At 40.2% G+C, this 27,957-nt stretch overlaps 4 protein-coding genes and 1 pseudogene across 4 annotated transcripts; all 5 read left to right on the top strand.

The window, feature by feature from the left end:
- The first annotated feature begins 9,481 nt into the window (after window positions 1-9,481).
- On the top strand, window positions 9,482-11,987 carry LOC118825017 (protocadherin gamma-A11-like). The gene has a single exon (XM_036595515.1). It carries the CDS (start codon window positions 9,579-9,581, stop codon window positions 11,985-11,987), a length of 2,409 nt encoding a protein of 802 aa, XP_036451408.1. The 5' UTR covers window positions 9,482-9,578.
- Window positions 11,988-13,770: 1,783 nt separating this feature from the next.
- LOC118825016 (protocadherin gamma-A11-like) lies at window positions 13,771-17,334 on the top strand. The gene is made up of 2 exons (XM_036595513.1): window positions 13,771-16,255; window positions 17,326-17,334. Exons 1-2 carry the CDS (start codon window positions 13,895-13,897, stop codon window positions 17,332-17,334), a joined length of 2,370 nt encoding a protein of 789 aa, XP_036451406.1. The 5' UTR covers window positions 13,771-13,894.
- Window positions 17,335-17,941: 607 nt separating this feature from the next.
- LOC118825015 lies at window positions 17,942-20,417 on the top strand (annotated as a pseudogene).
- Window positions 20,418-22,054: 1,637 nt separating this feature from the next.
- Window positions 22,055-24,622, top strand: LOC118825014 (protocadherin alpha-8-like). Its single transcript, XM_036595512.1, has one exon. The coding sequence runs from the start codon at window positions 22,145-22,147 to the stop codon at window positions 24,620-24,622; it is 2,478 nt and encodes an 825-aa protein (XP_036451405.1). The 5' UTR covers window positions 22,055-22,144.
- A 1,115-nt stretch (window positions 24,623-25,737) lies between these two features.
- On the top strand, window positions 25,738-27,956 carry LOC118825012 (protocadherin-10-like; the record flags this gene model as incomplete). Its single annotated transcript, XM_036595511.1, has 2 exons — window positions 25,738-25,768; window positions 26,383-27,956. Coding segments are annotated over exons 1-2 (1,605 nt in total), but the record flags the coding sequence as incomplete, so codon positions are not given.
- Window position 27,957: the final 1 nt, after the last annotated feature.

The raw sequence follows: 27,957 nt of genomic DNA, 5'->3' as shown, positions 1-27,957 counted from the left end.
TAACTATACTTAGGTGAAAGTACTGTGTCAAAGTATGGAGACAAAATATAGTTAAGTGAAAATAAATGTATTTACATGTAAACATACTTATATAAAGAAAAACAAACATTTTAACAGATAAAAGGCATGATGCTTTTGGTAACACTTTGAACTTTGCTACATAACACTGATATAACCATGCCATAAGCATCAGTTATGACCTGTTATGGGTTGTCATGACAGATTTTGTTGAGAGATATAATAATGTCATGTTACCATGACTGATAATTGTTATGACAGATGCCGTAATGTTTGATGTCATGACAGCTTTATGCCTCATGCCAATTTTTGCCGTGTACTCCACAGACTTAAAAAGTTGGTTCTTCAAGAGTTCTTTAGTAAAGGCAATGGTTCTGTTTAGGACCATAAGTTCTATGTAGAACCATTTCATGCTTAAATGGTTCTGTGGTGAAATGGTTCTTCAGATTGATGGAGAATGTGTTGCGTATGGTTCTATATAGCATCAAAAAGTGTTCTTTTACTGGTACAAGCTTGGCATTGCAACAATACCAGTACCCTTTTTTGGTGCTATATACAACTATTTCCAAAAAGGTTCTATATAGAACCATTTACAACACACTCCCCATGAATCTGTATAACAACTTCACCATGCAAAGAATCATTTAAGCACTAAGTGGTTCTATATAGAGCTCATGGCTCTAAATATAACCATGAATATGGTTATGTAATAATTCTCTTTACTAAATCCTTGAAGAACCATCTTTTTTATATGTGTGGTTTGCTGTTATGACATCAAACATTATGGCATATGTCATGACAATTGCCAGTAATGGTAACATGATTAACATAGTACTGTTACATTACTGATCAAAATCTGTCATGACAACTCATTACAGCATAATAACATGTTTTTGACATGTTTATAGCATCGTTATATTAATGTAATGTAGCAGAGTTCAAGTAAAGCTGACCTTTTTGGCCACTTTTAAAAATTTAATGATCTCAAGAGAAAGAGAGAGAGAGAGAGAGAGAGAGAGAGAGAGAGAGAGAGAGAGAGAGAGAACACAGGGTTTTTGTAATTTGTAATGAGTACTTTGGAAATGTAATTGAGTAGAAGTACAAGTATTAAATTTCAGTCGTTCATACTTGAGTACAGTACAAATTTCCTAAATAATAATATAGTAACTTTTCAATTACTTAAGTATTTTCCACTCCTGCATATGCAAAAATAACCACTCTGACTTTTGAATATGATGCATTAATCTAAATACGCCACCCTGGATGTGACATTTAACTGGAAAGAAAACAAACTCCCAACCATAGATTAGCATATCAGCTGACCACTACTCCTCTATACACATAACAGGCAGAAAAAAGGGACAGTAGAGTTGTAGCATATACTGGAACATATCTCAGGTCAGCTAAGTATTACTGGTACTGCTAGTCTCTGCCAGAATATTACCTTATAATACCTTCCACACTGCACAGTAGTAATGCCTTCAGTTTACTTGATTTAAATATGTACATCATTTCCGCATGAATAGAATATATCAACACAAGTGTGGACAAATGTGAGTAAACAGTTAGACTAATTATGTTGCCATGATACACACTGATCAGGCATAACATTATGACCACCTCCTTGTTTCTTCACTCATTGTGCATTTTATCAGCTCCCCTTACTATATAGGTGCACTTTGTAGTTCTACAGTTACAGACTGTAGTCCATCTGTTTCTCTGCATACTTTGTTAGCCTCCTTTTACCCTGTTCTTCAGTGGTCAGGACCCCCATGGACCCTCACAGAGCAGTACTATTTGGGTGGTGGATCATTCTCAGCACTGCAGTAACACTGACGTGGTGGTGGTGTGTTAGTGTGTGTTATGCTGGTACGAGTGGATCAGACACAGCAGTGCTGCTGGAGTTTTTAAACACTGTGTCCACTCACTGTCCACTCTATTAGACACTACTACCTTGTTGGTCCACCTTGTAGATGTACAGTCAGAGACGATAGCTCATCTGCTGCTGCACAGTTTGTGTTGGTCATCATCTAGACCTTCATCAGTGGTCACAGGACGCTGCCCACAGGACGCTGTTGGCTGAATGTTTTTGGTTGGTGGACTATTCTCAGTCCAGCAGTGACACTGAGGTGTTTAAAAACTCCAGCAGCACTGCTGTGTCTGACCCACTCAGACCAGCACAACACACTGCAGTGCTGAGAATGAGCCCAAATACTACCTGCTCTGTGAGGGTCCATGGGGGTCCTGACCACTGAAGAACAGGGTAAAAGGGGGGTAACAAAGTATGTAGAGAAACAGATGAACTACAGTCTGTAACTGTAAACTACAAAGTGCACCTATATAGTAAGTGGAGCTGATAAAATGGACAATGAGTGAAGAAACAAGGACATGGTCATAATGTTATGCCTGATCGGTGTATTTCATTCATGTGAAAGTGACGTACACATTTGAATCAGCTAAATTCTGTGCGCTACTTTGGTTTCAGTGCATGCTGTACACACCTGTCAGGGATATGCTGCTCCTGTGTTTCAGTGTGCACACATTACAATACTCTACCTTAATCTGAGTTTTAAACCTTGCTGCTTCCAGTGAACGTTCACCTCACAGAAACTACCCACCAATCTGTGTAGCCGACGTGCTGGAATAGCCAATCCAGCCATGCACAGAGATGTAAGTAGCTGCAAAGGGTTAAAGAAGCAATAAGTAGCAGTTGAATGTGAGATACTAGCCACATTGTTCATTTTGCCAAGGGGTCACATGATGAGAGGAAGCCAATCATTTTGCTCCATGAGTTGCAAATGCTTCTGATTTCCATGGATGTTGTCCAAAAGTGTGCATATCATTTTATATTATATTGTAGTGCCACACAGTTTAGTGCAGTTATAGCAATTATTCAGTGTTTCAACCTAATTATGTTTAAGGCCTGGCTGCCTTTTAATGAACTTCAAATAAAACTTTAACAGAATATAAGACACGGTTAACACTTACTACTTGAAGTTAAAATGAAAATTTTAAGGCAGCCAGATTTTTGCTTTGTTTGCTTTTGTAAATTTAACCTTTTTTTGTCTTTACACAGCTATTAATATCCAGTACAAATTACATATCATCACTAGACTCACAATACTTTCTCTTTAATTATGGCTTAAAGCATGTTAACTTTAATACAATGAGATTTTATTCTGGACCATTTCTGTTGGTCCATTTATCAAGAGTTGGACAGTATGATGTCCTTGTAATACACTTATTAAGCCTTTTCAAGCCAGTAGTTGGTGATTAATTGGCTACTTTATAAAGCAGCAACTAGAAAAGTGCATTTATTCAAGAAAATGTAGGTGGTCACTAGGGTGTTGCTAAGTGGTTGATATGGTATCTCAGGTGTTTGCTAGAGTGTTGCTAGATGGTTACTAGGGTGTTGCTAAGTGGTTGCTATGGTATCCCATGTGGTTACTGGGGTGTTGCTAGGTGGTTGCTAGGATGTTGCAAGGTGGTTGCTAGGGTGTTGCTAAGTGGTTGCTATGGTATCCCAGGTGGTTTCTAGGGTGTTGCTAGGAGGTTGCTAAGGTGTTGCTAGGTGGTTGCTAGGGTGTTGCTAAGCAGTTGCTATGGTATGCCAAGTGGTTGTTAGGGTGTTGCTAGGTGGTTGCTAAGGTGTTGCTAAATGGTTGCTATGGTATCCCAGGAGGTTGCTAGGGTTTTGCGAGGTGGTTGCTATGGTTCCTGACATGGTTAATAGGGATTTGGATTTATATCATCATGATATAAGCTGGGTGCAGAGACCTTTGCCTCCCATGCATTCCTATTTGGAAAATCATCATTTAACGACAATTGTATGAAAACTGTTTTCAAGCAAACCATTCCTGATCAGACAGTACATTCTGGAGTTCTAACAGTGACAATACCATAATCGTTACACATGACTTCACTAATTCTTTTAATCAAAACACATGCAGTTATGACTGATTTGATCTTGCTGTATATCAAAAAACGCACAAATATGTGTTTAGTATGGTTAGTTCAGTATGTGCTTATCATTAATGTAGACTTTTGCCTTCGGCCCATGTGGTCAGTCATGTGTTCAGCAGTGACAGCAATGTGAATAATGAACAAAATGGGAAAGAAATGCTACTTATTGCTTCTTTAGAATTTATTAGACTGTTTTTACATGAAGAGTTGTATTATCCTGTGTAACCTTCTGCCATCGTGTAATGGGGTTTTGCATTTTTATTGTTTTTATTTTTTATGATATAAGGATGGCCTACCAAGTGTATTATCTATACCGCTGCTTCTTTCGTGATGTAAGTGCATTATGTTCTGCATTGTATTAGTGCTGCATTGTTGGCCAGGTTGATGGAAATGTGACGCATCACATCACATAAGCTTTTAATCCAAATGTTTACTCAGAAATGTATAATTTTATGTTAAAAAATTATCAGCTGAACAAAAGTGCTGCATTTATTCTACTCAGTCATTTCCACATGAATACATTCGCTGTTGTCGGAAGAAAACCTTGTATCTGCATTTTTGATGTTTTTCAGTTACCTGTTATACCTGTTATACTTTGCAATGGTGGGAAAATTTCATGATGAAAGCACTAAAAGAAATGACCCAAAATGACTCAGATAAATGTCTGGTTCCATTGACTTACCTTAAAAGTAAAGTAGGTTTTTTCCTTCTCCTGTAAAGTCATCATTTTGGAGATACAAGGTTTTCTTCCGACAACAGCAAAATATATTATATCAACACTATTATCACTTTTGGTTTACTCACTTTTGGCAATATGTGTGTTGATATAATTTTGTTAATGTGGAAATGAACAAAAATGCACATTCGAGTCAGGCAAATTTAATGCATGAGTTTTTTTCATTGTATTCTTTAAATGGTAATACAGAAAAGGAAGATGGTGAAGGTGCAGATTGGAAATGAGAGTGAGAATGAATAGAGAGAATGAGGGAGAGAGCAGACAGAGAGAGAGAGAGAGCAGATAGAGTGCCGCAGAAATGTGGGTCACTGGACTCAGTTATGATACGTGAGCCGCATCTAGACAGGAAAAGTACAAGGATATAACATCACCCATTATTCTCTGGAAACACATTCCTTTATTTCTTAAAGGGCCCATATCCTACAGTTTTCCTTGTATATTTTTTTCTCCCCACTTATGACATCTGCGTGCTTTTATGTAACCCTAGGACCATTTTCCAGCTTTTCTTCGTCCCACAGAATCAAACACTGTTTTGTTGTCGTGCCTTTAAGAAACACATATGTTAATGACCTGTCTTCTGATTGGCTGTCCTGTATTGTGCCTCATTCAAAGAGGGTGGAGGTTGAAACACTCCTTATAAATTCAGCATGAGTGGATGGGGCTAACCTGCAAGGCTAAATGCTGATATGTGTTGGTTTCCATGACATCTCAGTTCCAACAGGCTGCTCCAACCTTCATGGAAATAGTTCTGTATAGCACCAAAAAGGGTTCTTCTAGAATGATTTTTAAAAAGGTTCTACATAGAACCATGTACAGCACATGGCCTCCATCAGTCTGAAGAACTACTTCACCATGCAAAAAAACATCCAAGCATGGTGCAACCATTCTTCAGATTGAGGGATATTACGTGTTGTATATGGTTCTATATAGAACCTTTTTGCAAATAGTTCTATATAGAACCAAACAATTTTCACTACAACAATTTTCAAAATGGTCCTATGTTGATTTAGAACCATACACAATGCATGATCTCCATCAGTCTGAAGAACCATTTCACCATGCAAAAACAAAACAAAACAAACAAAAAAAAAATTAAGCTTGGTGCAGTCGTTCTTCAGACTGATGGAGATCATGCGTTGTATATGGTTCTATATAGAGCCTTTTTGAAAATAGTTCTACGTAGCACCAAAGGGGGCTCTTCAACAACCATTTTCAAAATGGTTCTATTTTGATTTAGAACCATATACAATTCATGTTCTCCATCAATCTGAACAACCATTTCACCATGCAGAGAACCATTTAAGCATGGTGCAATGGTTCTTCAGACTGATGGAGATCATGTATTGTATATGGTTCTCTACAGAACCTTTTTGACAATAGTTCTGTATAGCACCAAAAAGGGTTATTCTAGGACCATTTTCAAAAAGGTTCTATACAGAACCATAAACAGCACATGATCTACATCAATCTGAAGAATTTGAATGATCTTACCATGCAAAGGACCATTTAAGCATGAAATGGTTCTATATAGAACTCACGGTTCTAAATTTATAAATTAGGAAAACATTCTGATGATGTATCTTGGTGGACAGAAACTTTCTAAGAGTACCATTGCTTTGATGTGGAAACTTGGGGGGAATTTTTCAGCTATCTGGATGTATTTTTTCTTTTTATGACGAACTGGTGCTGGTGCTAGATCACTACTGCTAGCTAGCACCACAGATGCTGGGTACTGTAATAATAATAATAATAAACAGAACAGAATGATTACATAATATTGCTTAACAAAACAGATTACACACATTAATTGCTAGTTTTAGGTCAGAATGCCTCTTTAACAGTGTTTACATACTACGATTAAAGTAATGTACATGTGGTTTTGTTTATGATATGGGCCCTTTAAGGCTGTTTGTTTTTTTTCAATTATAAGTGCCACTCATTTCCTGAGAAGATAAAAATTTGAAAAGAAAGAAATGTAGAACAAAAAAGTGTGCCTCTTTGTTCTGTGCCTAGTTCTGAAAGTGTGACCAGGAGCTGGACTGACTGTTTTTTCTGCCACAGACAGACTCAGAGAAGCTGACCAACTCTAGATGCTCAAATTAGATGTTTTGCATTGAAAACAAGAATGATGAAATATTTAAAGCATTAAATTGACTTGATTAGAATGTGAATCTCCAGATTAATAAAATACAGTAGGTCAATACAGTTCTGCCTCTTAATTTACTCATATTTAGCAATAATTTGTTTTTTTTATATGTATATATTTTACGTGGAAATGATAAACACATTTGAATGAAGTCAATTCAATGCATCACTTTCAGTGTCGAATGGCTTTCATTTCTTGTTATTTTGCCGTACTACAGTGTTCCTGCAAAATTAAATCACTCTAATTTGTATTGCCTTAGTTCTAAGGGTCAGTACACTGTCTTGCTCCATCCAAAATTCTCCTGGACTTTCCATGCATTGAGGACCCTGGACAGTAAGATGTCTAACTGCTGAGTGTGCAAATGAGTTTCTTTTTAAAGCTTTGGTGTCATTTTTTCTTAAATGTCCTTGTTGTAAATACAGCAACTCAAATAAAGGATTTATAAATGATTTCTATGTTTTCTCTTTCATGAATTATAAAGATAATAATGCCTTAAAGAACCCATCCGCTTCAAATCTCAGCTCCATGTGATATAAGGACACTACTCATGCTGCATTTTGTGGTCCTGAGCCAGCAGTCGCCATGGCAACAGTCACCATGACAACCGTTCCATCTCTCCTGATTTACAGCAGCACACATTTTTACCCTCCAACCTTCACCCACAGTTATTTAGCCCCCTCAGTGTAATCACTGTGCATACAGAATGTACCCTAACACACTCTCTCTCTCTCTGTCTCCCTTTCTCTCTCCCTCTCTCTCTCTCTCTCTCTCTCTCTCACACACACACACACACACACACATTTCCTTTGAAATAAGAGAATAAGCAGCTGTCTATTCTGCAGTGTTTTTTTTTTACTGCATCAGCATTTATCAGCTAACTATATCTGAGAGGGAGAGAGTGAGAGTGGGTGAAATAAAGAGAGAGAGAGAGAGAGAGAGCGAGAGAGAGAGAGGGCTAAAAAGAGAATAAGAGAGAAAGAGAAGGAGGGGGAGTGAGAGAAAGAGAAGGAGGGGGAGTGAGAGAGAGAGATGGAGGGGCGTTCATGTAACAGGCACACCTAATGTGACCCGCAGTGAATGTTTTCTGTTCTGCGCCACTAGGCGGCACTGTAGAGAGTTCAGTTGATCAAACAGCACTGCTGATCCCGCCTCTAAAATCGATTAAACCTCCTTTAAGATGTGTTGATACTACCGGGATTTTTTATTACATATATACAAGGAAAAAAAAAGTTATCTGTTTATGTAGAACCGGTTAGAAGTCTTTGGAATGTAGGCCAGGTGTGGCCATGTGATCATGCGTTAAGATACAATAACGAAAAAAAAAAAAATCTCTGATGGAGACAAGAAGACAAAGGCTATGCGTGCACTGCATTAATTCCTATGCCAAAAAAAATAAAATAAAAATAATAATAAATACAATAAATAAATAAATATTATTAGTACAGAATTCTAATAATACATCAGAAAAATTAAGAAAGGCTGCAACGTACAGGTCATACAAATTGAGATTCACACTAAACACTAAACACAACTTAAATATTTTTGCGCAGCACTTTGTACCTTGATTCTGCAGCATGCTGGTTCAAAGGGCGCATGCGCAAAGGCAGAAAGGTTTGCCTTTAAAGCGAACTTAAGGAAAAAACCTAAACCATTTCCTTTAAATTCGTTAAAAAAAATGTAGCACGTGTTGAATTTAAGTCTCTCTCTGTCTCTTTGTTTCTCTCTCTCTCTCTCTCTCTCTCTCTCTCTCTCTCTCTCTCTCTCTCTCTCCCTCTCTCGGTTCGGGAGCTGTCCGCGGTGCTGAATTTTAACCCAGCGAGTTTATTAGTTCTTATACTGTGTGAAAATGTTGAGAACGTAACAAACGAACTTCCTTTCAGATTAAATAATAATTATAATAATAATAATAATAATAATAATAATAACCTTTATTATTATAAATATCTTCAGGGTTCTTTACAGACAAACTGTATGGTTTAACAGTAATATAAAAATTTAGTTATAATTTTAAAATCATATAAGATACATATCAAATTAAACAGATAAATACTTGAGACGTAGAATTTTAATTAAACGCAGAGATACTGCAATTAAAGAGATACATTTTTAAATGTTTATTAAAAGTGAGCACTGAGTTTCATTGTTTAATTAAAGCTAAAAAGACACACTAAATGTTTTTGTGGCCAGACTAAAGGTTTACTATGCATTTATTTATTTATTTATGTATTTATTTATGTATGCATTTATTTATTTATTTAGCATTATTTCATTAAATAAAAAAAAATGAGTTGAGTATTAACGCAGTTAAATTGCTTGTTGTCACATTATGAGTATTTACAGTTTACAGTGTAGATACATTATCTTCTTATTATTAATGCTGTTAATATTCTTTACCCCAATAATAATAATAATAATAATAATAATAATAATAATAATAATAATACTTTATTTTTAAGAGGAGTTTTTGTTGCAGTTCTTGCTGTAACCACGCGATGGCACTGTGTACCAAGAAGTCATGAAAGACGTCGTGCTCTGAGCTCCTCCTATTACAGGCGAACCCGCATCCAACCGCAGCTCGTTTAGGTGGAGACGGCAGGGTGGTCTTTATTAAGGGAGGATCAGTGCTGGGAGAATTTTATTTCACAGCTGTTTTTAGTCTTTATTAAGGAAAAATAACACGTTTAATATCACTACATTGGGAATAACTCAGGCGCCATGGCTTCCTCCGGTGGGGCTGGATGTTTCTGGAGTATCTCCCTGTTTCTGCTCTCCTTTTGTGTCCGGAGTGCGACTCCTCGTCAGATCGTTTACTCCGTGTCTGAGGAGGTGAGCCCGGGGACGTTTGTCGGAAATTTAGCCAAGGATTTGAACTTGAAACTGGACGAGCTTGAGTCTCGCGCTCTCAGGATCGTTTCGCCGTCGTCTAAGAAGCATTTTGAGGTGAACATAAGAACCGGAGCTCTGTTCGTACAAGGCGAGATTGACCGAGAGGAGCTTTGTCCAAACAGCAACGTGTGCACTGAAAGCTTGGAAGCGATAGTGAATGACCCACTGAACGTGTACAGTATTGATGTGAAGATACTTGATATCAACGACAACACACCTGCTTTTCCAGGTAAATCTCAAAGCATCCGAATATCTGAGCACACATTTCCCGGGGCTAAATTTCCTCTGCTTAGTGCTGAGGATCCAGACGTGGGAAGCAATTCAGTAGCCTCGTATAAACTCTCAGCCAATCAGTATTTTAGCTTGGAGGTAAACACTGAGACTGACAGCGGTCCTTCTCCAGAACTGGTGTTGCAGAAAGCTTTGGACAGAGAGAAACAGGCTGAAATCCAGCTCACATTAACTGCGATCGATGGTGGAAAGCCAGCACGATCAGGCACGGCCAGTATTATCGTTAGCGTCCTGGATGCTAACGATAACGCTCCTGCGTTTGCCAAACCAGTGTACAAAGCTCAGGTTCCAGAAAACGTAGCCATTGGTACGTTTATATTAAAGCTAAACGCTACAGATCCGGACGAGGGCGTCAACGGTGAAGTGGTTTACACGTTCAAACAAGGCCAAAGAGGTATTTCAGACAAGTTCAGCATTAACAGCAGCACTGGGGACATAGCAATAGCTGGGCCTTTGGATTATGAGGAGGTTAACGCCTATGAAATCCGCGTGGAAGCGCGAGACAAGGGCCACAGTCCACTGGCATCCCATTGCAAAGTGCTAGTGGAGGTTATGGACATCAACGACAATGCACCAGACATTAAACTCTCCTCGCTGCTGGACAGCGTGAGTGAAGGCGCCAAAAAGGGCACCGTCATTGCATTCATAACCGTTCAAGACAAGGATGAAGGTAAAAACGGAAAAGTGCGCTGTTCAATTTCCAAAAACTCCCCATTTGTGTTGGAATCCACGCAGGGCAAATACTATTCGCTCGTGTTGGGCGAAGAACTTGATAGAGAAGAAAACGAGCTGTATAATGTGTTAATAACAGCCACAGATGAAGGGTCGCCGCCTCTTTCCAGCACTGCTGTGGTCACTGTCCGTGTTTCTGACGTGAATGATAACTCACCTCGCTTCCCAGAGCCATATATTAACGTGTATGTAAAGGAGAACAGCGCAGCAGGTGCTCTAATAGCGCTAGTCTCCGCACGAGACATAGATGTTGGTGAAAATGCTCACGTGACCTATGCATTACTCGACAGCTCCAACATGCCTTTAGCTTCAGCTGCGAACATCAACTCTGTGACTGGAGAAATTTACAGCATGCAGTCCTTCAACTTTGAGGAGATGAAGCACTTCCAGTTCCAAGTTCAGGCCACTGACTCTGGTGTCCCTCCACTCAGCAGCAATGTGACTGTGAACGTCTTCATCCTGGATGAGAATGACAACAGTCCAGTTATCTTACCTCCTTACTCTGAAGCTGGGTCAGTAAACACTGAGAACATCCCCTACTCTGCTGAAGCGGGATACTTTGTGGCTAAAGTCCGAGCTGTAGATGCTGATTCTGGTTATAATGCGCTGCTGTCTTATCACATCACTGAACCTAAGGGGACTAATCTGTTCCGCATTGGAAGCAGCACTGGAGAAATCAGGACTAAGAGACGAATGAGTGACCACGACCTGAAAACTCACCCACTTGTTGTGACAGTATGTGACCATGGAGAACCTTCACTATCAGCTACAGTGACTGTTGAGGTTGTGGTGGTTGAAAGTCTGGACAGCGTGCAGCCTTCCCTAAGACAAGTGCCGATGAAGGAGGAGGGCTTTTCTGATCTGAATCTGTATCTGCTCATCGCTATTGTCTCAGTGTCGGTGATCTTTCTGCTGAGCCTCATCGGTTTAATAGCAGCTAAATGCTACGGGTCAGAGGGCGGTTTGAGCGGGTGCGGCGCTCCAGTGGTCACTACACACCCTGACGGGAGCTGGTCTTACTCTAAAGCCACTCAGCAGTATGACGTGTGCTTTAGCTCAGACACGCTGAGGAGTGACGTAGTGGTTTTCCCCTCGCCGTTTCCGCCTGCAGACGCAGAGCTGATCAGCATTAATGGAGGGGACACTTTCACTCGGACACAGACTCTCCCCAGCACTGGGAAGGTAAGTGGCAGTGTTACTGTTCTTCAAACTTGAGAAAGAAATGCTGTAGGCTTTCGTCTTATAATTTGCATATTATGTTTCTCTCTTAAACACATTATTAAGAGGACAATTAGGAGGAGTTCAGCACCGCTTATTGGACAGCGACTTTCTTTCTCATTTTTTTTTGATGTGAACAGTATTTGTACACATTCCTGGAATGTCTGTCTAATTTCCGTCAGCATTTAAATTTGTGATCTGATTTGTATTATGATCTATCTATCTATCCATCTATCTATCTATCTATCTATCTATCTATCTATCTATAGGTCTGATATCAATCTGTCTATAGGTCTGATATCTATCTATCGATCTATCTATCTATCTATCTATCTATCTATCTATCTATCTGTCTATCTCTCTATCTCTCTCTCTATCTATCTATCTATCTATCTATCTATCAATCTATCTATCTATCTGTCTGTCTATCTATCTGTCTATTTCTCTCTCTATCTATCTATCTATCTATCTATGTGTTATTCAGTGAAACTGAAATGACATTAATGAGCAAAGTGAGCGAAGTCTGAGATCGTTATATATGCGGTTCACTGAAATTCATATTGTGCTTTTATACTTGCTTTTTTTGCTGAAAACCTTCCATTTCCATCTTAAACTTTTGGAAATATCAGAATCACCTGGGTAGATTATTTTGCTTTGTTGTTCTAATTTCTCACACGATGCTGCTGCGCTGCTTTTCATTACATTATGGTGTCTCATTATGTTTTCTGAGATTATTCTCGTTTCATTTGTGAATTCACACGTCTGCATTTCTTCACTGAGAGATTATCAGTTTATTCTCTGACTGTGTCTGTTAGCACCGAGTGCTGAACAGCGACACTCACAATCTGCCACATTTTACAGCTTTAATTCACTCCGTTTCTGCTGAGGAGCAGATGCACATTTTTTAATAAACCGAGAAATTAATTTTATATTCATATTAAACAACAATAAACTGCACAGGTTCATCTATTTTTGCTTGCTACGGAAATGTCTGCAGTGCATTTTTGGATGTATATGGTATTTCCTCTATTGGTCAAATCCACGTCTGATTGCTTTGCGTATAAAACGTATTGTTAGTAGTTTTATATGTTCATTTGAACTTAATGATCAATAACTGTCTTGCATTTCACGTCAAATCACGGAAACAAAGAAATATGTCGATACACTAAGATTAGTATAGTAATAATAATTTCACGTCATCATTTACAACAAAGATACAAGTTCATATGGGCGCAAATATGGCTAAATTTAAACCAAGGCATCTCATATTGTTGGAAGACAGACTTTGTCTAGTGTTTGTTGAAGTCTAATAAGGTGTTCCTTACTGTGTTTAATACATTGCTGCCATCTTCTTTTATTAAAACTCAGAGACAAATTATTATGAACACAATGTTCAATGTGAACTAAAGCAATAGGTAAAGATAGAACTATAAAAAAAAAGTATTGTTTTGAGTATATTAGATTCAAACGTGTACATTGGTTCCATATGAATGACACATATTACATCAATTTTATTTTACTTACTTTTGGCCAAAATTATGTTGATGTACTGTAAATTTTTTTACGTGGAACCGATGGACAGTTTTGAATCGCATACATTCAAAGCAACACATTTCAGTGGAACTGTCTTTTGCTAAAAATCATAAAACTTTCTCTTTTATGCACAACATGCCCACATGAGGGCGCTGTTTACCTGCAATAGGCTTTAAAATCAGAACCCTCCCATCAGTTATACAGGCAATCCCATAACTGGCTGGTTAGTGCGCAGAATAGAGGGGCTACAGTGGATTACATTCCTCTCCACGTTTTATTTTTAGTCTAGTTTAACGCTAAAGGTGAGGAGCAAGTTATTCACATTGGACGGAATCATTAAGGGCTGGAATACAAACGTAAATGCCTCTGAAATGATGGGGCGTTTATGGATCGCGTCTTTGTGTTGGATTTGGCTTTGTTATCGGCCCGTCATGTCAGGCCACGCTGTGTACTCTGTGTCCGAGGAGGTGAGCCCAGGCACAGTGGTTGGAAATTTAGCCAAGGACTTAAACCTCAATGTGGCTGATCTGGAGCCTCGCAGGCTTCGCATCGTGTCAGGGTCTTCGAGGAAACATTTTGAGGTGGATTTAAAGACCGGCGCCCTGTTTGTGTTGGATTCAATCGACAGAGAAGAGCTCTGTCCGAACAGCCCGACTTGCACGGAGACTTTGGAGGCGATTGTTAACGATCCCTTACAGATGCACAGCGTGGAGGTAAAAATACTGGACATTAACGACCACTCTCCTGTTTTTCCATGGAAATCACAAACTATTCGTGTTGCAGAGTCAGCTTTAGTTGGATCCAAGTTTCCTTTACTGGGAGCTGAGGATCCAGATATGGGAAGCAACACAATCAGCTCGTATAAACTGTCCCAAAATGCCTTTTTCAACTTGGAGGTCCATACAGATGCTGACCAGGGTCCATCTGCTGAGCTGGCGCTAATTAAGAGTCTTGACCGAGAGAAGCAGGCTGCAGTCCGGCTCGTGCTGACTGCTGTAGACGGAGGTAGACCACCGCGATCAGGGACGACCGAAATTAACGTTGTAGTTTTAGATGCTAATGATAACGCGCCTGTTTTCTCCAAATCCGTATATAAAGCTTTAGTTCCAGAAAATATTGCTGTTGGCTCGACGATTTTAACTGTAAACGCAACCGATCTTGATGAAGACGTTCATGGCGAGGTTACATATTCATTTAAACAAGGCCAAAAGGGAATATCAGAGAAATTTTCCATCGACTCCATCACTGGAGACATTTCAGTGGTTGGTGAATTAGATTATGAGAGCACGAGCGCGTACGAGATTCGCGTTGAGGCTCGAGATGGGGGCTCTACTCCACTCGCATCTCACTGTAAAGTCTTAATAGAGGTGGTGGATGTGAATGACAATGCACCAGATATTAAACTCTCCTCCCTGCTGGACAGCGTGCGCGAGGACGCTAGAAAGGGCACTGCCATTGCATTGATCACCGTGCAAGACAAGGATGGCGGTAAAAATGGAAAAGTGCATTGTTTCATATCTAAAAACTCTCCATTCCTGTTGGAATCCACGCAAGGGAAGTATTACTCACTTGTTTTAAACGGTGCTCTCGATAGAGAAGAAAACGAGCTGTATAATGTATTAATAACAGCCACAGATGAAGGGTCGCCGCCTCTTTCCAGCACCACTCTGGTCACTGTCCGTGTTTCTGACGTGAATGATAACCCACCTCGCTTCCCAGAACCGTTTATTAACGTGTATGTAAAGGAGAACAGCGCAGCAGGTGCTCTAATAGCGCTAGTCTCCGCACGAGACATAGACGTTGGTGAAAATGCTCACGTGACCTATTCATTACTCGACAGCTCCAACATGCCTTTAGCTTCAGCTGCGAACATCAACTCTGTGACTGGAGAAATTCACAGCATGCAGTCCTTCAACTTTGAGGAGATGAAGCACTTCCAGTTCCAAGTTCAGGCCACTGACTCTGGAGCCCCTCCACTCAGCAGCAATGTGACTGTGAACGTCTTCATCCTGGATGAGAATGACAACAGTCCAGTTATCTTACCTCCTTACTCTGAAGCTGGGTCAGTAAACACTGAGAACATCCCCTACTCTGCTGAAGCGGGATACTTTGTGGCTAAAGTCCGAGCTGTAGATGCTGATTCTGGTTATAATGCGCTGCTGTCTTATCACATCACTGAACCTAAGGGGACTAATCTGTTCCGCATTGGAAGCAGCACTGGAGAAATCAGGACTAAGAGACGAATGAGTGACCACGACCTGAAAACTCACCCACTTGTTGTGACAGTATGTGACCATGGAGAACCTTCACTGTCAGCTACAGTGACTGTTGAGGTTGTGGTGGTTGAAAGTCTGGACAGCGTGCAGCCTTCCCTAAGACAAGTGCCGATGAAGGAGGAGGGCTTTTCTGATCTGAATCTGTATCTGCTCATCGCTATTGTCTCAGTGTCGGTGATCTTTCTGCTGAGCCTCATCGGTTTAATAGCAGCTAAATGCTACGGGTCAGAGGGCGGTTTGAGCGGGTGCGGCGCTCCAGTGGTCACTACACACCCTGACGGGAGCTGGTCTTATTCTAAAGCCACTCAGCAGTACGACGTGTGCTTTAGCTCAGACACGATGAAGAGTGACGTAGTGGTTTTCCCCTCGCCGTTTCCGCCTGCAGACGCAGAGCTGATCAGCATTAATGGAGGGGACACTTTCACTCGGACACAGACTCTCCCCAGCACTGGGAAGGTAAGTGGCAGTGTTACTGTTGTCTTTTGATTTGGGCTGATCAGCTATGGATAGAATTGGAGTGGTTGTTTGTTTTGTTAGTTGTGGTTTGTTAATTTTTATCAAAGGTGTTTCAGCAACATGTTCCAGGCAGCGACAGACCTACAACAACCAGAATGTTGTAGCTGCCTCTTTCTTTCTTTCTTTCTTTCTTTCTTTCTTTCTTTCTTTTGAAGTGAGCAGTATTTACTTCACTTTTCATTTCAGAATGTCTGAGTTTTTGTTTTTTGATCAGCATTTAAACTTGATGATGATTATTGATGATGATGATGATGATGATGATTTGTTATCATGGTGTATCAGACTCTAGTTTGCCCAGTATATATCAGAAAAGATTAATTTGGAGTTTGTTGTTTGATGTTTGTATTGCTGTTAAAAGTTGAGGCCATTTCTTCAAGTGATTTCATAAGTTTTGAAAAAATGTTCTTGTTATGGATAAACTATGCATTGGGTACACTCTTAAAAAAGATGGTTCTTTAAAGTTTTTTTTTAAACAAAATGAATAATTCTGCTTAGAATCATGAGTTCCATGTAGGACACTTTCATGCTTAAATGGCTTTTTGCATGGTGAAATGGATTGATATGTGTTGTATGTGGTTCTATATCATGAATGTGTTGTATATATTTCTATATAGAACATTTTTGAAAATGATTCTATATAGCGCCAAAAACATTTCTGCAATTGTTATGATGTCAAACTTGTAACAATAGAACTCTTTTTGGTGCTATATAGAACCATTTTCAAAACCAAATATAGCACATTCACTTATAGCATCACATACAACACATATCAATCTGAAGAACCAATTCATCATGTAAAGAACAACTTAGACACAAAAAAGTTTATTTGTATAACTTGTTCTATATGCAACCATTCCCTTTACTATAGATCCCTTGAATAGACATCTTTTTTAAGAGTGTAGAATATTGCTAATTACTGTTTGTTATTATTAAAAGTTGTCAAGTCCAATTTCTGGCGACCATATTGCTTGTTTTTCTGGAATATTGTGCCTTCTCTTTTGGGTTTTCAGGCTTCTTAATGGCTTATTTGTGATTCCTCTAATTGTTTTTTTCATTGAATTGCTTTTTCTCATAATTGACAGCTTCTGGTTGGCTAACTTGGCTTCAAGTGAGAGACGAAGGTAGATATGGTTCTGGATCCATTTATTTCGTTAGGTGTTCAAAAGTCTTTGCAAACACTGAAGTTCAAGGGCATCAATATTTTTCCTTGCTTAGCATTCGCATCCATAAAGAACCACAAAAAAGACCATAACCTGGGCAATTCTGATTTTTGTTTGTAGAGACACATCATTATAATTTTTTTCAAACTCCTTTATCCTTTTTTTGCATTACTTTTACAACAATTAGTATGAGACAGTTTTCTAAGCTGTACGTTCTTATATTCTGTTCTTGGAGTTCAGTCTGAATGATAATACGTATTTAGCTTTGGGAAATAAAGGTAAACTCACTCGAAAGAGAAAAAAACAGTCTGTTGTATTTCGTGAAACCACTTGGGGTCGCTGCAGACCGTGAACTTTTATTACCGTGGGTGATTTGACTCTCCCATCTCACAGAATACCAGTCTCAGAAAGCCCCATGGCGCGAGAGAGATATCTGCATTGGCTGTGGTTTATAGAAGACGACGTCTTTGCATCGTTTGTTTGTTTGTTTCTTTTTCCATTGATGTGCGTCCGTTTGGAAGCTTAAAGCCTTCAGTTTTGTCCAAAGATGGATCACGTTGTGTCTGGGATTTTATTATCTCTTCTTTTGTGGGATTTATCCTCCGGTCAGATCGTGTATTCCGTCTCAGAGGAAGTGAAGGAGGGGACTGTTGTTGGGAACGTGGCTAAAGATCTTAACATCAACGTGCAGGATCTGGAAGCTCGTATGTTTCAGATTGTATCTAATAAGAAGTATTTTGGGGTGAATTTAAAGACGGGAGTTTTGTTTGTGACCGAGAGGATTGATCGAGAAGCGCTTTGTCCCAAAGCCCAGAGATGTTCAGTGCATATAGAGGCCATGGCTCAGAATCCGCTGAGGCTGTTTCGTATTGAGGTAAATATAATAGACATAAACGACAACGCCCCATTGTTCTCGGCTAGCAATCAAATACTGAATATAACTGAAATATCTGCGCTAGGAGAGAAATTCACTCTGCCATTGGCTGAAGATCCAGACACGGGCAGCAATACGGTGAAAAACTATAAATTAAGCCCAAACGAGCACTTTTCTCTGGATGTTCAAAATGGAGAGACAGTGCTTCAGTCGAGTTGGTGCTGAAGAAAGCTTTAGATCGAGAAACACAGCCTGTGATTCATCTAATACTGACTGCTCTTGATGGAGGAAAACCTCCGTTATCTGGGACGTTAGAGATCGTTGTTAATGTTTTGGATGTTAATGACAACTCTCCAGTTTTCAGCCAATCGCTTTACAAGGTGAAACTGAATGAGAATGCTCCGTTTGGAGCCCAAGTCCTATCACTCTCCGCAACAGATTTGGATGAAGGTGTCAATAGTGAAATTGTATACGCTATAGTGAGGCAAGGCAGTGCTAAAGGCTCTGATCTGTTTTCAGTTGACCCTGAAAGTGGCGTCATCACAGTGAAAGGTGAAATCGATTATGAGGAAAACGCTGCTGTTGAACTGAGAGTGGAGGCTAAAGATAAAGGCCAACCCCCTAAAAGTTCCCAGTGTAAAGTATTGGTTGAAATTATCGACGTGAATGACAATCCGCCAGAAATAGAGGTGACGTCACTCACCAATACAGTGAAGGAGGACTGTAAAGAAGGAACAGCAGTGGCTTTATTTACAGTTTCGGACAAGGATGGAGGTAGAAATGGATTAGTGCACTGCAGCATTTTGGGCCATGTACCATTCAAGATAGAGTCCTCTTACAGAAACTACTATTCATTAGTGGTGGATGGGCCACTGGACAGGGAGAAGGTTGCTGTATATAACATTACCATAAAAGCCACAGATGAAGGTACACCATCACTGTCTACCACCAGTGTCCTGTCTGTTCACATTGCTGATGTCAATGACAATGCGCCCCTTTTTCCAGAGCCCATGATGAACATTTATGTTAAAGAAAATAGTCCAGCTGGGGTTGTGATAGCAAATGTGAGAGCATTAGACAAGGATGTTAACGAGAATGCTCAGATATCGTATGCTTTGCTTAGTAAAGGAACCAAAAACATCCCATTCTTAGACATAAACTCAGAAAATGGTGACATCTACAGCAAACAGTCATTCAATTATGAGGAAATCAAATCATTCCAAGTTCAAGTTCAGGCCACTGACTCTGGAGCTCCACCTCTCAGCAGTAATGTGACTGTGAACGTCTTCATCCTGGATGAGAATGACAACAGTCCAGTTATCTTACCTCCTTACTCTGAAGCTGGGTCAGTAAACACTGAGAACATCCCCTACTCTGCTGAAGCGGGATACTTTGTGGCTAAAGTCCGAGCTGTAGATGCTGATTCTGGTTATAATGCGCTGCTGTCTTATCACATCACTGAACCTAAGGGGACTAATCTGTTCCGCATTGGAAGCAGCACTGGAGAAATCAGGACTAAGAGACGAATGAGTGACCACGACCTGAAAACTCACCCACTTGTTGTGACAGTATGTGACCATGGAGAACCTTCACTGTCAGCTACAGTGACTGTTGAGGTTGTGGTGGTTGAAAGTCTGGACAGCGTGCAGCCTTCCCTAAGACAAGTGCCGATGAAGGAGGAGGGCTTTTCTGATCTGAATCTGTATCTGCTCATCGCTATTGTCTCAGTGTCGGTGATCTTTCTGCTGAGCCTCATCGGTTTGATAGCAGCTAAATGCTACGGGTCAGAGGGCGGTTTGAGCGGGTGCGGCGCTCCAGTGGTCACTGCACACCCTGACGGGAGCTGGTCTTACTCTAAAGCCACTCAGCAGTACGACGTGTGCTTTAGCTCAGACACGATGAAGAGTGACGTAGTGGTTTTCCCGTCGCCGTTTCCGCCTACAGACGCAGAGCTGATCAGTATTAATGGAGGGGACACTTTCACGCGGACACAGACTCTCCCCAGCACTGGGAAGGTAAGGGGCGTTTTCGTAGTCCTGTTTGTTTGTGTGTACAGGTGCAGGTTTGAAAGGTGAAAATCTCTCTGTTGTACTTCAGCCTTGCGGTGACTGTTTTGAAGATTCGCTGATAAACGTTCGCTACACATGATATCATTATTATCAATAACATCTGTTCACAACTACATCGGTCATTAATGTGTGCATTAACAATGTTGGTTAATATATTACGTGTTTCATGAAGCGTCAGGTTTGACATGCAATTGAACACAATGTTTGAATCATATTTTTAAATACTTCAAAAACTTGTTTACATTTTTAAATTAATTCTTGTTAAGCAATTATGTAGAAGTTATTACAAGTGCAGTAACCTATTTGTTTCTATGTTACAAAGATAAATAAAAGTCACGTATAGCCCTAAATGATAAAAAAATCGGTTTATAAATTAATTGCACTCAAAAATATAATATTATAAAATATAACATAATAAAATAAAATGAAAACGGAAAACTTTATACAATGTTTTTTTTTAACATTCAGCATTGAATGAACAGAGGTATTATCACGGTCCACATTGGCTTATATTTTGAACCTGATGCTTTAAAATAAAATTAAAATGTGTTAAACTATTTTAAAAACGTGTTTCGTAACGTTAAAATAAAAATACATTCATGAACATTACTAACTACATTCAATACTGAAAAAACACAAAGCAAAACAAAAAAGAAAACAAATGAAAACCAAAAAACTTCATATTATTTGTTTAGAAAAAGTTTTGGTGAACTGAAATTGGTCATAATTTGTTTTTCAGCACTTTTGCAGTGGACAGCGGTCATCCAGTGTAGCTAGGTACTAAGTTTGTTAACTCAAACAGAAGAGAGTGCACTTGTTTGCATATACTACATTCATTAGTGCTGCACAGCTGGCTTTACTGATGAAACCCTTCAAACGAGGAAGTTCTAGGAAGTTCTACTTCCCATAAACCGTTGAACTGAATGCCTGTTACACTGTGTTTATTTAGAGCTTGGGTCTGTTCATCTGTCTGTCCGTCTCATGAAGAGTTCTTTGGCATACGAAAACTCTGAACTGGGCCAAAGTTGCGTTGCATTGGAAATGTACAACATCTGTTATTTTTCTTGTATTAAAATTCTCACTCAGTCTTCTGCTTGGAGCTTACAGATCATTGTCCTGTTTATTTGCGAGCTGTGATGTCTGGTTGTTCTTCTTTTGGGTCCTTGAGTTTCAGTGCTTTCTTTTAACCCTGTCAAATAGCTAAAGATACACTGGTTTATTATGAGCTCTTAAATTACATTGCGTCTGTGGGTCGAGTGGCTTAAGAATTGCTTTGAGATTTATTCATAAAAGGAAGATAGTCTACTGAGAAAAGTAATACATGGTATTTACTTACACATTATTTCCACCAAATAAATGAAATCATTTCAATTTCATGTATCAGTTTACATAACTTAGGCAAACCTCATTGGTTGCATATATTTTATTGATGAGGAAATTAATCGCTTGTTTAGATTGAATGAATTCAATGCAGCGCTTTCTGTCAGTATTCAGAGGTTTTTCCTATGAGCTCATTGGCTTTATGGACACAAGAGGTCGCTGTTGACCACGATTATGACGGCCAGCGTGTCCAATTCCAGTCCCCACCTTTCTTCACGCGCAGCAGAAAGGAGGAGGGCAGAGGGGGAGCCTTCTTCGACCGAGCATAAAAGCAATCGCTGTTCGGCTTCTGCTGTTTTATTGCAATTTGCGTCTTTTATTTCCGAACGGAGTTTTTAAGCGAACGATGGATGCCCTGTTTTTGAGGTCGTGTCCACTATTGCTGTTTCTCCTGCCTATGTCTTTGTGGGATGTATCTTCTGCTCAGGTCGTCTATTCGGTTACAGAGGAAGTGGATAAAGGGACCGTGGTTGGAAATATGGCGAAGGACCTTAACTTTAACGCTCGCGAGCTGGAGGCACGCATGTTTCAGATCGTGTCTGGATCAAGCAAGAAGTATTTCGAGGTAAACTTGAAGACTGGCGAGCTGTTTGTGAACGAGAGGATTGATCGAGAGGAGCTTTGTTCTTCGAGTCAAACGTGTTCGTTGCACCTTGAAGCTATTGCGCAAAACCCTTTGCGACTTTTTAGCGTTACTGTGAATATAATGGATGTAAATGACAACGCCCCGTCTTTCCCCTATAAAACGTATGATTTGAACATTACAGAACTTGCTTTTGCTGGCGATAGGTATCCATTGCCAAGGGCGAGTGATGCAGATGTCGGCAGCAACTCGGTTAAGAGCTACAAGCTTAGCAATAATGAATATTTTTCACTAAACGTCCAGAGCGGTGGAGATCAGAATCTCTCACCACAGCTTGTTCTGCAGAAAGCTTTAGACAGAGAAAAGCAGGCCATTGTGAAGCTCGTGCTCACTGCTGTCGATGGAGGTAAACCCCCAAGGTCTGGCACTCTTGACGTAACAGTTAATGTAATTGATGTGAACGATAACACGCCTGCGTTCAGCAAAGAGCTTTATAAAGTGAGCATCCCTGAGAATACAGTGTTTGGGACTCCAGTTATTAAGCTTAATGCTACTGATCTGGACTCTGGAGTGAATGGAGAGATTGTTTACTCTTTGATAAGCCACGGTAAAGAGAAGTGGGCAGACATTTTTGATATAAACCCCTCCACTGGTGAAATCACAGTAAAAGGGCAGCTAGACAGGGAAGATACTGCTGCGTTTGAGCTTCACGCGCAGGCTCAGGACAAAGGCCCCTCGCCTCGCGCATCTCACTGCAAAGTTTTAATCGAGGTGCTTGACGTGAATGATAACGCTCCAGCCATTTCCGTCACCTCTCTCACGAGCGCGGTGAGAGAAGACGCCACATCCGGTACTGCTGTTGGATTGATCACGATTGCTGATAATGACGTAGGGAAAAACGGAGAGGTCAGTGCTAAAGTTAAAGAAGTTGGTCCATTTATACTTCAACCTTCTTATAAAAACTATTACTCATTAGTGGTGGATGGACCTCTGGACAGAGAGCGAGTGCCGCAGTATAACATCACCATAATTGCTACTGATAAAGGCACCCCGACTCTGTCCAGCAGTGTTGTTCTTACTATTCTTATTATGGATGTGAATGACAATGCGCCTCACTTTCCAGACAGTTTAATGGTCTTTTATGTGAAAGAAAACAGCCCAGCTGGAAACATAATAGCCACAATGACAGCAAAAGATCCAGATATTAATGAGAATGCTCAAATTGTTTATTCCTTGGTTGGAAAGAGCAGTATGGAAGGTTCCTGGTCGCCTATGGTAGACATAAATCCCTTGAGTGGTGATATATACAGTAAACAGTCATATAATTATGAGGAAATCAAATCATTCCAGTTTAAAGTTCAGGCCACCGACGCTGGAGCTCCACCACTGAGCAGCAATGTGACTGTGAATATCTTTATCCTGGATGAGAATGACAACAGTCCAGTTATCTTACCTCCTTACTCTGAAGCTGGGTCAGTAAACACTGAGAACATCCCCTACTCTGCTGAAGCGGGATACTTTGTGGCTAAAATCCGAGCTGTAGATGCTGATTCTGGTTATAATGCGCTGCTGTCTTATCACATCACTGAACCTAAGGGGACTAATCTGTTCCGCATTGGTAGCAGCACTGGAGAAATCAGGACTAAGAGACGAATGAGTGACCACGACTTGAAAACTCACCCACTTGTTGTGACAGTATGTGACCATGGAGAACCTTCACTGTCAGCTACAGTGACTGTTGAGGTTGTGGTGGTTGAAAGTCTGGACAGCGTGCAGCCTTCCCTAAGACAAGTGCCGATGAAGGAGGAGGGCTTTTCTGATCTGAATCTGTATCTGCTCATCGCTATTGTCTCAGTGTCGGTGATCTTTCTGCTGAGCCTCATCGGTTTAATAGCAGCTAAATGCTACGGGTCAGAGGGCGGTTTGAGCGGGTGCGGTGCTCCAGTGGTCACTACACACCCTGACGGGAGCTGGTCTTACTCTAAAGCCACTCAGCAGTACGACGTGTGCTTTAGCTCAGACACAATGAAGAGTGACGTAGTGGTTTTCCCCTCGCCATTTCCGCCTGCAGACGCAGAGCTGATCAGCATTAATGGAGGGGACACTTTCACTCGGACACAGACTCTCCCCAGCACTGGGAAGGTAAGGGCTTTCATTGGCTTTACAGTTTCGGTATGTGAGCTTATGCTGCGGGCTTTGTTTGATCTTACTTGCAACTGTTTGACTGTTTTAGGCACATAGCACTTCATAATTCAATTTCTTTGAAGATTTTTAGTGCTCGTGGTCATTGAATCAACTAATAGCAGCAGTAAAGGTGAATGCACTTCTGGTGTAAGCATGCAGTTGAGGTGGAAGCTTAATATCAGGAATGAACGAAACACTTTCCCACAGATCTAGACACTGGGAAGGTAAGAACATGATGGTTTCGGAGTGAAATAAAAGCTGGATTTTTTGTTATCATGTGGCAAAAGTTCATGTTTTACCTTTTGTGGTGGAAACTTTATCTTGTATATTGGGTTCCCTTCATGGCAGTTTCAATATGTCAATATTAACACATTTCCTTAACTTTTAGCTGTTACAACACCTTGCACCTTTAGCTTCATATAATTTACATAATTTCAGCTTTTTATTTAGCAGTTTACATTGCCTGTGCTAGAAATGGCTTGAGTAGTCAGTTAGTAGATTCACTTGCAAAACTGGATTCAAGTCAACATCACTTGTTTGTATTTTTTATAGCTTTTGTGAGTAATACATCAAAGCTGAATTGAATAGACGCCCAAAAAAGTCAAGACAGTTGAATTTCATTTAAGAAATTAGCTAATTTTGACAAAACAGCTGTTACATGTGTTTAAGCTTGGGTCTGTTTAGTATTTATCCTAGATGATTTGTTCTAAATAAACTTTTATCCAGCTTATATCCCATCATGAAATACAACAAATTATATGCATCCATGCACATGGCTAATAATAATTTATAGGCATACTACTTAGATGTTTCAGTTAGGCCCACTTTTTTTGGCCCTTTCTTACTAGCCCAAACCTTTTTCTGAACATATTCATCACTGTCTGCAATGATATTAATATTATACAAGTTTGCTACAAGTATATATTCATGTTGCTCTTTCACACTTTGTGTCTTCTTGATTTTGCCTTGGGAGACTTTTCAGCACCAAGGACAGCGACCGCACTGCGCAGGCTCAGATACACTGACTGAAATGAGAGGTGTGATGCAAACTTTCTGGACAATTTGCTTTTCCTCACTATTAGCGAAGAACTGTTTTTACTCATTTTGTTACAAATTCTTAATTTGTTGACAGGAAACTGTGCATTTCATCCTACACTCTCAGAAATAAAGGTATGGCACTGTCACTGGGGCAGTACCTCTTATGTCCTTGGATGGTACCATCAAGGGTACATCTCAGTACCTTTAGTCAGGGAACATAACTGTACCATAATCCACTGAAATTATATTTTCTAAATTGTACTGACTCCACACACCCCGCCTCGCCTCCAGGCTTTTTATTTTTGTTGTGCTGTTTTAAAACATTCGGTTATGAAAAGGTACAAATACACTTGGAAAAACATATTTATGGTACAAAATTGGACTTTAAACCACTTCTGTACCTTTGAGGCAACATTTACATTGTTTGTACCTTGATGAACGAAAAGTATATCTGAACAGATTCTTTATTTCTAGCAGTGCGCTGCGATTTTGCTCATGTGAACACAAGCCAGAACACAGAAAAGCCAGCTAATTCTCTTTTGCAGCGCATGGTGTCACTGCAGACCGCGAGATTGAGAGTATTAGTCCCTTTATTTCTGTAGCACCACCCTCAGCTGGCTTCAGATAAAAAGCATCAGCAGACGAGACACAAGGTTTGGGATTATTTCTCGTCGTTCTTTCTATATTTTCTGGGACAAAATATACTATTTTGATTGCTTACTCCAAAAATCAACGCGTGATTATGGATTTCTTGGCACGTTTCAGCCTTTGGACCGCAGTGCTTCTATCTTTGTGGGCGTCATCGTCCGGACAGATTGCGTACTCCGTTTCAGAGGAAGTGAATAAGGGGACAGTTGTGGGGAATATCGCTAAAGATCTGAACATTAACCCTCATGACCTGGAATCCCGACAGTTTCAGATCGTGTCTGGATCCAATAAGAAGTACTTTGAGGTAAATCTGAAGACTGGGGCTCTGTTTGTGAGCGAGCGGATCGACCGTGAGGAAATTTGCGCGTCTAATGAAAAATGCGTTTTGAATTTGGAGGCTTTGGCGCAGAACCCACATAATCTTTACAGGATTGAGGTAAAGATTGTGGATGTAAATGATAACTCGCCACATTTTCCAGTAGACATGTTCAAACTGAATATTTCTGAGAATGCGAGCCCTGGAGAGAGGTTTCCACTTCCGGTGGCTGAGGATAGTGATATAGGCAGCAACGCGCTAAAAGATTACAGACTCAGTCAGAATGAATGCTTCTCTATAGATGTACAGAACGATGAAGAGAGTGTTTACGCAGAGTTGGTGTTGCAAAAGGCTTTGGATAGAGAGAAACAGTCGCTTATTCGCTTGATGCTTACAGCAGTAGATGGAGGAAAGCCTCCTAAATCTGGCTCACTTAATATAATTATAGACGTGATGGATGTCAACGATAATAGCCCAGTTTTCAGCATGCCTCTTTACAAAGTTAAAGTCAAGGAGAATGTTTCGTTAGGCACTAAAATTTTGTCTGTTTCTGCCGCTGATGCGGATCATGGCATAAATAGCGAAATTCTGTACTCGTTTTTAGGACATGGGAAGTCAAAAAAGAAAGACTTATTGACCATCATCCCCGAAACTGGGGATATTCTAGTAAACGGGCAAATAGATTATGAAGACAATCAGGCGATTGAGTTACGAGTTCAAGCAAGAGATAAAGGCAGTCCTCCTCAGAGCACGCACTGTAAAGTTTTAATAGAAGTTTTAGATGAGAATGACAACGCACCAGATATTATAATGACTCCACTGCTGGACAGTGTAAAGGAGGACACCAAACCTGGTACTGCTGTGGCTTTAGTTACGGTTTCTGATAGAGATGGAGGCAAAAATGGTGTAATACATGTTTCAATGAAGGGCTCTTTTCCTTTCAAACTGGAGCCATCGTATAAAAACCATTACTCCTTGGTAGTAGATGGACCTTTAGATAGAGAACGCGTTCCTCAGTATTACATCCCACTTGAAGCTGTAGATGAAGGAACTCCACCTTTATCCAGCAACAATGTAATAACCGTCCTTGTCTCTGATGTTAATGACAACCCACCGCGCTTCTCAGCACCTGTTGTGAACTCTTATCTGAAAGAGAATGGCCAAGTTGGAGATCACGTGATCAAAGTTTTGGCGGAGGATCCAGATCTTGGTGCAAATGCTGAACTTTCATACTCATTGTTAGATACTTCCAACGATGGCTTTCCAGTATCAGCAATGATAAACGTTAATTCCTTGACTGGTGAAATATACAGCATGCAGTCTTTTAACTATGAAGAAATAAAAAGATTCCAGTTCCAAGTTCAGGCCACTGACTCTGGTGTCCCTCCAC

This window comes from Colossoma macropomum, unplaced genomic scaffold (genome assembly GCF_904425465.1).
Source record: "Colossoma macropomum unplaced genomic scaffold, Colossoma_macropomum, whole genome shotgun sequence".
NCBI classification, from domain to species: domain Eukaryota; kingdom Metazoa; phylum Chordata; class Actinopteri; order Characiformes; family Serrasalmidae; genus Colossoma; species Colossoma macropomum.
Note: the sequence above shows the minus strand (reverse complement) of the source record. Positions and strands in the feature narration are given on the sequence as shown.